The sequence below is a fragment of the Natator depressus genome, chromosome 13 (assembly GCF_965152275.1).
Source record: "Natator depressus isolate rNatDep1 chromosome 13, rNatDep2.hap1, whole genome shotgun sequence".
NCBI classification, from domain to species: Eukaryota; Metazoa; Chordata; order Testudines; family Cheloniidae; genus Natator; species Natator depressus.
Window position 1 is genome coordinate 3,492,437 of NC_134246.1, and position 12,806 is coordinate 3,505,242.

Below are 12,806 nucleotides of genomic sequence, written 5' to 3' on the forward strand. Positions count from 1 at the left end.
CTGCTGCATTAAACAACAGCAACTTCTGTCACAAGTGAAGGATAAGGAGCCGTCGGATACTCTCTTGGTGACCACCTCACAGTGGGTTGTTAAGTGGCAAATGAGTTGTAGCCACACAATGATTGACCCTATGTGTTTTTGGTCTTGCCTGCATAACAATCACCACCAGCAACTGTCTGCACGGTTTGAACCTGAGGCTTCAGCACCAGCACACAGGCCCTAGCACTTGAGCAAAAGGAGCAACTCCATCAGGTGGCAGCAATGGTAGTTTGTTATTCTCATGGACCAGTCACTCGAAGAGGGTGTGACACACTTAGCTAGTATGTTACACTTAGAACCAACAGCTTCTCTCCGGTTTGATGCTTTTCTGCTGTGTTTGACGGCTGGCAATGGAACCTGATTGTACCAGAGCAAATTCCCCAAAGTACTTCCTAGCATCATAGAAGTGTAGGACTGGAAGGGACTCGAGAGAGCATCTAGTCCAGTCCCCTGTGCTCAAGGTAGGACTACGTAATAACTAGACCATTCCTGACAGGTGTTTGTCTAACCTGTTCATAAACCCAACTGCGGTGGTCCTACAGTTTAATGGGGTGGGGGTATGCAAAATAACTTGGGGGCAGGGCCATCCAATTCCCTCTACATAACCATGATCCCGACAGGAGCTGGATGCCCCCTGGCTGCCTGTAATCCCCTCAGGTCATGACATCCCTGCCCATCTCCATTTTCATACACTCACACACCAACCTGTCTGAAGCGCTGTTGCTCGCTGCTCTTGGGGCTGGCAGTGCCAGTTTCCACATGTGGGCCAGGTGACTGCAGTTGGGGAACTTTGCATTCTTCTGCACTCCCTGGCATCTCTGCCAAGCAGGACCAAAGGCAGGGGCTTGGAGTGAGGCTCTGGCTGGCAATTCAGAACTGTAGGACTGCCCAGATAGCCCCTGCAGCCAAGTATCTGTGGACTATCCCACTGACTTTCTGAATAGCACCGAGTCTTAGGAATATTTTGGAGGTTGGGGGATATGAACCCACTGGCTCTTCCGCCTGGTGTTGGAACACATCAGCCCAATGGTAGCGCAGGGGATGCTGTTTGTTGTCTATCTGCAGCAGCGTCAGATGCTCTCCGATCCTTTAAACCCCATCCCAGTTGCTGTGAGAACCCTTTCAGCTGGGTTATAGCAACCTAGAGGCCAACGTGGATTTTTATGTGGTGCTGGTAGCTGCTGCCTTGAGAAGAAGGGACTGGGGGCTGGCAGGGCGCTGGATTTCAATGACAGCTAGGCTGCCAAAGTCCAGGGGCCGTGGCTGAAGGCAGGGTGTCCTTTCTCCAGTAAATGCAACAAACAGGAAGTGGGGGGAGCTGGGGCTTGGCAGTTTGGACATGAGAGGTGAAATTCGTGAAATACCAGTTGTAGGGTAGAAGACAGTTAATCGGGCCCTGTAGCAGAGTCAAAGGATCTATCCCCTCCCCAGACAGCTGTGTTTTAGGGCAAATGGTGACTTGTAGGATAACACCCAGAGCAATGAAGAAAGAAAAAAATTATCTGACTACTTTCCAGCTCTATTTTAGGACTCTTTGTTACAACATTCCATAAGGCCTTATTCCATCTGGTACTAAACCCCCGTATAGCCCCACTTTGTGATTCTTATGCTAGATGCATCTTTGGAGGGTGTCGGGGTATTCAGGTGCCAGCAGAGTCACTCCCTTTTGGAAAACGTGCTTCTGGACACTAGCTTTGCTAACCAGGGTTGCTGATGGTAAGTGGCCTGTGAACAGGGGAGGGTCAGGTTTTCAAAATCTGCATTTTCAGATCCACATTTGGCATGCTGAGCTCGCATGCCCCGTTTCAGAAGTTGTGCTCACAGATTAGGCGTTCTTATGCATGTTAAAAGCTTTTCAAACTCTTTGCTGTAATCCCTCCTTCCCTACTGACTGAACAGGCTGATGACGAATGACATGAAGATATGAGGATCAGTTCACTTACGAACTGATCGAATTCTCTCAAGTCTGCCATGTTTCTTCTGTTAGGCTATGTCTATACTGCAAAGCTAGGCCGGCATAGACCCATAGTGTAGAGGCAGCCACACGCGGACAGAAAGAGTTCTTCGAGTGATTGCTCAGGTCCATTCCAATAGGTGTGTGCGCGCACACTGCGTGCACAATCATCAGAAGGTTTTTCCCCTAGCGGTACCCGTCAGGTCGGCTGGGGAACCCTCTGGAGTGGCACCTTTGTGGTGGTGTATACAGGTCCCTGCTGACCCACCGCCTGCTCAGTTCCTTCTTGCCGCCAGTGATGGTCGTTGGAGCAAATGATCTCTTGCTTTAGCAAGTGCTTCCTAGTGGTTTTCCCTGTATATAGTTGTTATTCTTCATCTTAGTTAGTTAGTTTGTTAGTACATTTAAGTTGGGGGGTCCCTCCCCCCCAATATTTTTCCCCGTCACCGGGGCATGCCATGGCCCCAGGCGTTCAAGCCGTGCGATAGGTGTGGTAAGCCTATGCCCAGAGGGGATCCGCACACCACTTGTCTGAAGTGCTTGGAAGAGGGTCACTTGCAAGACAAGTGTACCATCTGCAGAGGCTTCAAGCCCAGAACTAAGCAGGAGAGAGATTATCGCATGAAGCTCCTCTGGATGGAGTCTGCTCTCCAGCTCAAGAGCCGGCACCGGCAGCCTCAGTGCACAGCACACAGGCCTCGGCCCTGAGTAAGTCCTTACTCGGCACCATTCCCCTGTGTGGAAGGCCGGCTCATCGGTGTGACACTGATCACAATCCCTGGTGCCACATAAAAAGAAGAAGAAGGTGGAAAAGGGCCGCACCCCCACCAAGAAGAGCGGACAGGACTCCGGCATGGTGCGTCCCATGTTGGGACACTAGAAGGCTGGTCCATCAGTTCTGGCACAGTCAACTCTGGCCTCGAAGGGGGGGTCCATCGAGTCCGCTGTTGGTGGACTCTCCGGTCTGGGAAGTGTTGGAGGAGGACTGGACCTACTGGAATGGACATGAGCAACACATCTCGAAGAACAGCAGGTACAAAAGGTCTTTTCTGTAGGAGTGAGACTCTTTTCTTGGCATAGCTGTGTCTACACTGAGGGTTTGTTGGCACTGCTGTGTTGGACAGGGGGGTGTGTTTGGGGTTTTTTTTGTTCACACCCCCACCAAGATAGCTTTGCCGATTCTAGGTGTAGACGAAGCCTTAGATTCCACTGCTTGAGTACTGCAAAGCATTCCTCCTAGTCCTTGGTCCCCAAACTGCTGCCAAAACTAACTGGGAGGAGGAAACTATTTCACCTGCTTTTGATCTTATTCAGGACATCACAGAATCCAGCTTGCAAGCAAGAGCCAATCGACCTGATGGGAAAGTGTGATCTTTAACAAATTGAAATGGAACAGTCACCTCAAAATGAATGGATGAAGTTCACACCTCGTTTGGTGCTGTGGCATCCTCGCCGCAGGTTCAGCGAGACAGTGCTGCACGAATGTATGAATGACACCTGTACTCTGCACGCAGGAGGACTAGAAATGCCATTGTGTAATTATGTCAGCAGGTGGATCTGATGGCTGTTGGTCTGTATTGCTCTGTCCTGACCAGCAAGGCTGATCTCTCCCTTTGTTGCAATACATGAGCCATAACCTTGCCCTCTAATTAAGAGGAGAGCCAAGAGATTGCAATGTCAGATCTGGGGTGTACGCTTGGCCTGGTCTACACTTAAATATTAGATTGGCCTTGTTACGCCATTCAGGGCTGTGAAAAATGTTCATGCCCTGAGTGCGATGGTTAGGTCGACCTAACCCCCTGTGTAGACACAAGAAGGTCAATGGAAGAATTCTTCGGTTGACCTAGCTACCACCTCTCAGAAAGGTGGGTTAACTACATTGATGGAAGAACCCCTTCTGTCGATGTAGGAAGCGTCTACACTATGGCTTTACAGTGGCACAGATGCAGCAGCTGTGGTGTAGACATACCCTTAAACAGAAACCAGCTTGCTATACATACATCATTTTTTATGCATTCATTTCCTTTGTCTGGATACAAAGGTTGCAATCCTGTTTCCATCTAAGTCAATTGCAAAACTCTGATGGATTTTCATGGAGCCAGGATTTCATTCAAACTGTTGACATGAGCTTTTCTGTTACATATGTAATCTCTGAAATGTTCCTCCCCATTCCCTTGGTCACTTTCTCAGCTGTGATTCCATGGAACCCATCCCGTGCTGGTTTGATGGGGCTCTTCATGCCTGCTAATTTGTTTGTCTCTCCTGGTGTTTTTTTGGATAATTGACACAATCCTGGTTTGCTTCAGTGTTTTGTCTTTCCTCCTGGCTAAGACAGATCTGTTACTGGTACCTGCCTTACCCTGCACTCTTCATCACTGAATTGTTCACTTAATTGTTAGCAATGTCCCTCTCTCTTTTCCAGGCGATGTAAATAACCCCTGACCCCACTGTTGCTTGATGCAGTGACATCTTAGTTAGATTAAATGTCTTTTTCACCTTCCCTTTTTATGCTTCCTCACATCTCTGCTTTGGCCTTCCCATTTTGCGCTGAAATCCTGCCCATCCTCTCCTGCCCCAGATGCTTTTAGATCTCCCAGAAGCACCTCTCTCTCTCCTGCCTTTGATTACTCTTCTGCATTTTCTTGGCCATCCCCAGTGCCAGCTGGTGTATTTTATTGCTGGAAAGCATACAGAGCACGTGGGCATTCAGTCATTTATCATTGAGCACTTTCCATTTCCATTCTGTGTACTTTTCCTAATGACTAATAGACAAACAGCCGCAGTAGAGCGTGTTGCCTGCAATGCTTGGGCTCATCGCCACAGCTATAATAAAGCAGCTTTCGTTAAAGCTGCCGTCAGAAATGCCAGGTGTGTCCAGTGAGTATGAGCTCCAAGTGGAGTTGAATGCCTGGGGATGAAGAGGGCAGGGTAGAGATTCTTCCGTGGAGGTGTACGGGCTTCTCCTAATGTAGCACCCCAGTGGCTAATAAAGGTAACAGTGCGAAACCCTGGAGTCCACCAAAGCTTCCATGCTTCCACCGATTCTCCACAGAATAAGTATTGTGCCTCCAGTGAAGAACTGCCTGTCCTTTATACTCTTATTCGCTTTGTACTGGGTAGAATCTACTCTCTCTTCTTGACAAAGTGCTCTGAGGCAGGGTACGTAGAACTGAACTCTTTGCTGCTGGTATCCTGCTTACCTTTCCAATTTGACTAGCTAATCTTGCATTTGCTGATGCTGTTGTGGAAGGACGATCTCCTTACTGTAAACAAGGACCCAGATTTCCATAGTGGCAATAATGGCGCGTGCAAATTGATACTTTAGTGCATTTTCACGCACAGTTACCACAACTATATAACCGATGGAAATCTAGGCTATATTCTCTACTTTGTTTTTTAGCCTATCTGGACAAACTGGAGAAATGGTCTGAAGTAAACAGGATGAAATTCAATAAGGACAAATGCAAAGGACTCCACTTAGGAAGGAACAATCAGTTGCACACACACAAAGTGGGAAACGACTGCCTAGGAAGGAGTACTGCGGAAAGGAATCTGGGGGTCATAGTGGACACAAGCTAAATATGAGTCAACAGTGTAACACTGTTGCAAAAAAACCGAACATCATTCTGGGATGTATTAGCAGGAGTATTCAGAGGGGTAGCCATGTTAGTCTGTATCAGCAAAAAGAACAGGAGGACTTGTGGCACCTTAGAGACTAACCAATTTATTTGAGCATAAGCTTTCGCGGGCTAAAACCCACTTCATCGGATGCATGCAGTGGAAAATACAGTAGGAAGATATATATATACACAGAGACCATGAAAAACTGGGTGTTGCCATACCCACTATAAGGAGAGTGATGAGCTCAGGTGAGCTATTACCAGCAGGAGAAAAATACCTTTTGTAGTGATAATCAGGATGGCGCATTTCCAACAGTTGACAAGAAGGTGTGAGTAACAGTGGGGCGGGGGGGGGGGGGGGAATTAGCATGGGGAAATAGTTTTACTTTGTGTAATGACCCATCCATTCCCAGTCTTTATTCAAACCTAATTGTAAGCAAGACAGGAGAAGTAATTCTTCTGCTCTAGTCCATGCTGAATACACCTCAGCTGGAGTATTGTGTCGAGTTCTGGGTGCCACATTTCAGGAAAGATTTGGAGAAAGTCCAGAGAAGAGCAACAAAAATGATTCAAGGTCTAGAAAACATGACCTATGAGGGAAAATTGAAAAAACTGGGTTTGTTTAGTCTGGAGAAGAGAAGACTGAGAGGGGACGTGATAACAGTTTTCAAGTACATAAAAGGTTGTTACAAGGAGAAGGGAGAAAAATTGTTCTTCTTAACCTCTGAGGCTAGAACAAGAAGCAATGGGCTTAAATTGCAGCAAGGGAGGTTTAGGTTGGACATTAGGAAAAACTTCCTAACTGTCAGGGTGGTTAAGCACTGGAATAAATTGCCTAGGGAGGTTGTGGAATCTCCATCACTGGGGATTTTTAAGAGCAGGTTAGACAAACACCTGTCAGGGATGATCTAGATAATACTTAGTCCTGCCATGAGGGCAGGGGACTGGACTAGATGACCTCTCGAGGCCCCTTCCAGTTCTGTGATTCTGTGACCTTCCCTGGCTGCCCTTCTGCACATTGAAGCTTGAGATAGCCAAATTGACTTCTTGAGAGCAAAGATAGTGACCGTTTATTACTGGTGATTAAAATCAAATATACTTGTTAAAACAGCTGTGAGAAAAGCCTGCCAAAGCAGACCTGGATGTCTGTGTAAGACAAAGAACGAACATGCGGTTTCTGAGCACGTTTGCATTTCACGGCATAGTTGGCCAAGGGATTGGCGGTGCAGGTGAGACACAATTTTAGCAAAGAATGTTTGAAGCTGGATGGAATTTAGTAGAATTCTTGGTGAATGTAAGACAGCACTTTCCAGCTGGAGGGGTTGCCTTTCTGTAGAAACAAAACCCTTGGCTGCAGTTCTGGGCCCTGGTGCCATGAAGAGGCAGGGGCGGAGTGGTTGGCCTGAAATCCAGCTTTTGTCTTTCCTTTTTCTTTTCTTTTTTTAAATTAAAGTTTTACCAGACTAAAATTGTCATATATATAAACATCAAAAAGCCCTGTTCGTTTGCCTCCCAATGCTCTGCTCTGGCCCTTGCAACTCCAACATGGCAGCCTTGAGTTAGTGCTGCTGAACCAGACAGGGAAATGGAGCGGTTCGTGCCATTGTCTAGACTGAGCAAACTATACAAGGTAACAAATGAGAAATGCTGAGTTTGACTTATTTAAAAAATAAAACAATCCAGCTGCAATATTCTGAGGTATTATTAGTAATACCAGTATGGGGACTTTTAAGTGCAGTGGGTGTGTACAAAGATGGAGTGTCCACCTAACCATGCAATGGGCATGGGGGGTGTCTCCGAAACAGAAGCTGATGTGATATGTCAAGGTAGAGCCCTGCATGATCTTGCTACTTAGCACTTGGTCACTGACCAGCCCAAGCATTGCATTAAGCCCAGTGCTGACCGCCACCAGAAGCAAGGGGCTAATGAGGGGGGTTTCAGAAGCAGCCGGAGCAGGTTGGGGCCTACATCCATTGGTGACTTTGGAAATCTCCCCCAAAGACAAACTCTTTAGTCACCCACTAAATAGAGTGTCTCCATGTGGACAAACGTAAGAGCAGGAGGTCGAGGCAATACCTTGCTACTACCAGCTGCAAGGAGACATTTGCCCCATTACACTGCGGAGAGGGTGCTAAGTTATTTATATTGCAGCAGTGCCTCGCCCCTGCTGTGAATAGTGTGCTAGCCGCTGTCCGGACACACAGTAAGACAGTCCCTGTTCCAAGGAGCTTATGGCCTAACTAGACAAGCAGAGAGGAAGCATTATTCTCCCCATTTTCCATATGGGGACTTGAGGCAGAGAGAGGTCAAGCAAATTGCCATGGGGCATTCAGAGAATCTGTGGCAGAGCCAGGAAATAATGCTGGCTCTTTTGAGTCTCCATTCACTGCCTTAGGCACAAGACCGTCCTTCCTAGGGAGTTCTGTGGCTCACCCTGGAATTCAGCCAGGAACCAGCTGGCCTGGAGCTACTTGTCTAGCACATGCAGCTCTCCGCAGGCACCAGCTGGTCTTAAAACGGTTGGCGAAAGAAGGGATTTCTCGCCGCGCGGCTGCCATTCACATTCTCCCTCTCTGTACCCCGGTGCTGCGCTGGGAGCAGGTTATTGCAGTGTTATCCCCCAGCTCTCCTGCAGCCCGACCCAGAGCCGGTGAAGCGTGGTCCACCTCCTGCAGCCTGAAATCCTCTGCCATGTTCCTGGGGCTGCTGCCTCCTGCACTCCCTGGCAGCACTGGAGCGACTGCTTTTCGCCCAAGCTGCAGTCAGTGCACTTGGCGCTCACTGAGCCTCTGCAGTGGCAGCGGTGGGGTTGGGGGTGCATTTGCAAAGCCCCTGCAGCGGCCTGGCTCAGGGAGGCAGACACTGGCTCCTACGCTCCTGAGGGTGGAGCTTTGATCCAGCGTGACTCATCTGCCTCCTGCCTTCACACCCGGCTGCCGCCACCCCGAGCTTCCGCTCTCAAGGTGGAGCACAAGGACCCGAGGGAGACGTCAAATGTCTCGCAAGGTTTTTGTTTGTTCTGTACTGCCCCAAGAGCACGCTCGATGCTGTGCAGCCCGAGCTGAGGGCACGGTACCTGGCCCAAGTCGCTGATGAGCGAGCTCGGGAGGTCAGTGCATTCATCTGGGTCTATCCATTGCCAGGGCTTTTGATTCTTTAACCGTTTCAGCGCTGTTGGTTTGGGAGCCCTCTGCACAGAGGCTGCGGGTTGCGGGGGGCAGGGAGGCAGTGGGGAATGGCACTGAGTCAGAGGCACGAGGCAGAATTTGCCATATTTGATGTGCCCAGAAAAAAGGGGTTGGGGAGGAGAGAGAAGGAGGGAAGAGAGCTACAGCAAATGTTGGAGAGCCCTTCAACAGCTATTGGCTCCATCCCTGGTCATCCCCTCTCCCTTCCTTTCCTGCCGCCCCCCAAGGAGCATGAGTTAAGGGATGCTGGCAGAGTTTTCCATGCAGGGGCGAAACTGGTCAAGTCCTACTTAAAGCACCAAGGACGGCAACGTAAAACTGCCACTCGTATCTTCTGCCCTTCACGTGTGGGGCAGAGGAGGCCTGGGTGGGGGCCAAAAGGAGGAGACGCACCTCCCTCCCCAGAAAGCACATTGACAGGGGCACAGAGCAGCCATATTTTCCATAGGTTTATGGTGTGCTGGATAGTGTGAGAATACATGAGGGCATATAAAAGAGACACTGTATTCATAGATATAAGGCCAAAAGAGATGGCTCTGATCATCTAGTCCAGTGGTTCTCAACCAGGGTACACGTACCCCTGGGGTACGCAGAGCTCCTCCAGGGGTACATCAACTCATCTAGAGATTTGCCTACTTCTGCAACAGGCCACAGAAAAGGCACTAGCGAAGTCAGTACACACTAACATTTCCGTTTGTAGAGCAGTAGAAAGAAGTCATTGTCTGTATGAAATTGAACTACAATCTGTATATTCCAACGGATTGATTTTATAATTATCTGGTAAAAGTGAGAAAGTCAGCACTTTTTCAGTACTAGTGGCTGTGACGCTTGTATTTTTATGTCTGGTTGAGTAAGCGAGTAGTTTTTAAGTGAGGTGAAACTTGGGGGTACGTAAGACGAATCAGACCCCTGAAAGGGATACCGTTGTCTGGAAAGGTTGAGAGCCACTGACTAGACTGACCTCCTGTATAACACAGGCCGTAGAACTTCCCTGAACTAATTCCTATTTGAAATAGAGGAAAAACATCTGGTCTTGAGTTGAAAATTTCCAGGGATGGAGAATCCGCCGCAGCATTACAGCTGTGCTTGCTATAATCTAGAGCAGTGGTCACCAACCGGTCGATTGTGATTGACTGGTCGATTCGAGAGGATCTCCCAGTCGATCATGATCTCCGGTGGTGCAGCAGGGCTGTGCTCCCTGCCTACCCCAGCCCCACGCCGCTCCCAGAAGCAGCCAGCACAGCCCTGTGGCCCGGGAGGTGGCGGGGGGGGGAAGCTGGGGTCTCCCTCTGCGCACTGCTCCTGCCTGCAAGCACCGCCTCCGCAGCTCCCATTGACCAGGAGAGCTGCAGGGGCGGTGCTTGCAGAGCAGGGCAGCGCGCAAAGCCACGTGCCCCCTGCATCCCCCAGGGGCCAAAGGGGCGCGTTGCTCCCTTCTGGTAGCGGGTTGGTTCCTGGGTAGGCAGGGAGCCTGCCTTAACCTCACTGTGCCCACCGCCGTCCGGGAACCGCCAGAGGTAAGTGCTGCCCAATGGGAAGCTGCACCCCAACCCCCATCCTTGATCCCCCTCCCAGAGCCAGCACCCCATACCCCTCCTGCACCCCGAACCCCCTCCTGTACCCCAAGCCCCACCCTGAGCCCCCTCCCAGAGCCCACACCCTGCACCCCCTCCTGCACCCTCACACTGTGCCCCAGCCCAGAACCCACTCCTGCACCCAAACTCCCTTCCACAGCTTCCACCCCTCACCCCCTCCTGCACCCCAATCCCCTGCTCCAGGCTCAGCCCAGAGCCCCTTCCCACACTGCGAACCCCTCGGCCCCTGCCCAGAGCCCACACCCCCTCCTGAAACCCAACCCCCTACCCCAGCCCAGTGAAAGTGACTGAGGGAGGGGAAGAGCGAGTGACGGAGAGAAGGGGGGATGGAGTGAGCAGGGTGGGGCTTAGGGAAAGGGGTGGGTCCTCGCGGAAGGGGTAGGGTAGATCCTGGGTGGCCCTAAGATTCAAAAAGTGATCTTGGGCATAAAAAGGTTGGAGACCCCTGGTCTAGAAAATATCATCAAAGGAGAATTTAAGTGCTGACCCCATATTTTCTAGATTTCTCTTCCCACGCAGTTTCTTATTCCCACCAGGGGCCTGATCCAAAGGAAAGATTCCAATTGGCTTCGATGGGCTCTAGATCAGGCCCATTATTTGCATTAAAACCAGGATTTTTGATTTTTCACGAGATTCTCTGCTCACGCTGCATTGCCTGGAATCCTCTATTTCCACGTCTGGTTTCTTTGTGCTATGGATGATTTTGATTTAACTGAGGAATAAACAGTAAGAGAACATAACCTTTCTTGAGGAATGCACGTGACCAGGCCCTCTGGTACGGACAGAAGAGAGAGGTCTGGCTGAAGCCCAGAGCTGGGAGTTACTTCTACTCCCAATTGTGCGACTGACTCACTCTGCAACCTTAGGCAAGTTGCTTCACTTCTCTGGGCCTCAGTTTCTCATCTGTAAAACAGGAGTAAAATGTGTGCAGGGGAACGGAGGTTAATATGTGTAAAGTGTTTTGAGTTCCTTGCATGGAAGGCACAGAGCAGAGTATACAGTATTAGCTGGCTGGGGATAGAACTGAAGGAGGATGAATAATTCAGAGCACAGGAATGGTTAGTTTAAAAAAAAAACATGCTGAACCAAATCTTCATGTGGTGTAACTCAGCAGAGCTCTGCTCAGATGGGACTTGGCCTTTCCCCGGGTATTGGAGAGCCTAAGCATCCGGCAGTGCTTCCCTTATTGGTTTGTGTTACTGTAGCACCCGACGGGCTCCAGTCAGGGATCAGGCCCCAGAGCAGTAGGTACGGGACACACACAATGAAAAAGCTGGACCTTGCCCCAGACAGATTACTAACCACACTCCAGCCCTCCAGTCGGGGTGCCTCTCAAGTGACGTCGTCCACACTTCCAGCTCCCACTCCCTTTCCTCCTATCTTTCTCTTTATTTAGCTGGTGTGTCGATTATCCTCACTGCCGGGACCTGCAGCGCATTTGCTATGTCCCTGCCAGGAAGCAGACGGTCCTCCACTGGCTCTCGAAGGTGAGTACGTCCAACCCATTATTGTAGATGACAATGGAATCCGTGCAGAGCCTATGCCAATAAAAAATACAATCTAGAGGCCATTTTCCCTCTCCTCCCAAATGCATTAGTGCAGCCAGAGTGCAGGAGTAGATCCAAGAGCTTTCATTTAAGAAGGGCAGCTAGCAAGGTCCTTTTCTGGACCTGGACCGGCAGCATTGTGTACAGACCAGACTCCAGGGTCGGGCATTTGTTCTGGCAGCTGCTGAAATACCTTGTGGTATGTCTTAACAACTCTTCTGCACAGCACTTGCACAAGGGCCCACGTTCCTGCATGCACGCTTGCCTTTGTCTCTGCACTGCAGTGTGTGAAGTCGGGATTATCTCTTCAGTTCTCTTGGGCCAAAGGCAGGTGTTGATGGAGAGTCCTTGTCCTCAGCCACTGGTGTGGAGGGTGTGGGGCTTTAAGGGCTTTGCGCTTTGAAGAAATGTTCCCTAGGCTGCCGTACTCTGGGTACAATCAGAGAACAGGGGAGAAATGCTTGTTCACACCAGAGTTTGTTCATTGTTCACATCCTTCCCGGACAGGGGTTATTTCACTATTGATTGTGTCAATGCCTTGCTAGCCGTACCTCCAGAGTCTGTCGAAGAAGAGGAGCCCAGAGGTGGCCCATCAGACAGATGTTTTGGGAGTAGGAGGGTTGACTTCGCTCTAAATAAAACCCAATGAGATTCCAGCAGGCTCAGGAGAGTGTTGGGCTTGTGGTGTGACGGGAAAAGGCTCTCTCGTTATAACAGAACGGGGGTGGGGGAGGAGAGTGCGGAGTGGCTCCAAACCAAAACAGCACCCGAGGCAAAATTCACCATGGCTGTCTTTGGGCGCAAGACCATTGCTGTAAGATGGGGTGGATTGGGGCCCTTTAGCCCAGCCCCTGTCTGCAGTG

The 12,806-nt window shown here is 50.0% G+C and overlaps 1 protein-coding gene across 2 annotated transcripts in view; it reads left to right on the plus strand.

Annotated features, from left to right (window-relative positions):
• SNPH (syntaphilin) overlaps positions 1–12,806 on the plus strand; it is a 33,250-nt gene that overhangs the window by 10,715 nt on the left and 9,729 nt on the right. For both annotated transcript variants that reach the window (XM_074969539.1, XM_074969540.1), the window contains exon 3: positions 11,793–11,883. In XM_074969539.1, coding sequence (XP_074825640.1) covers positions 11,840–11,883 — 44 coding nt within the window. In that variant the 5' untranslated portion in view covers positions 11,793–11,839. The remainder of the gene's footprint in view (positions 1–11,792; positions 11,884–12,806) is intronic.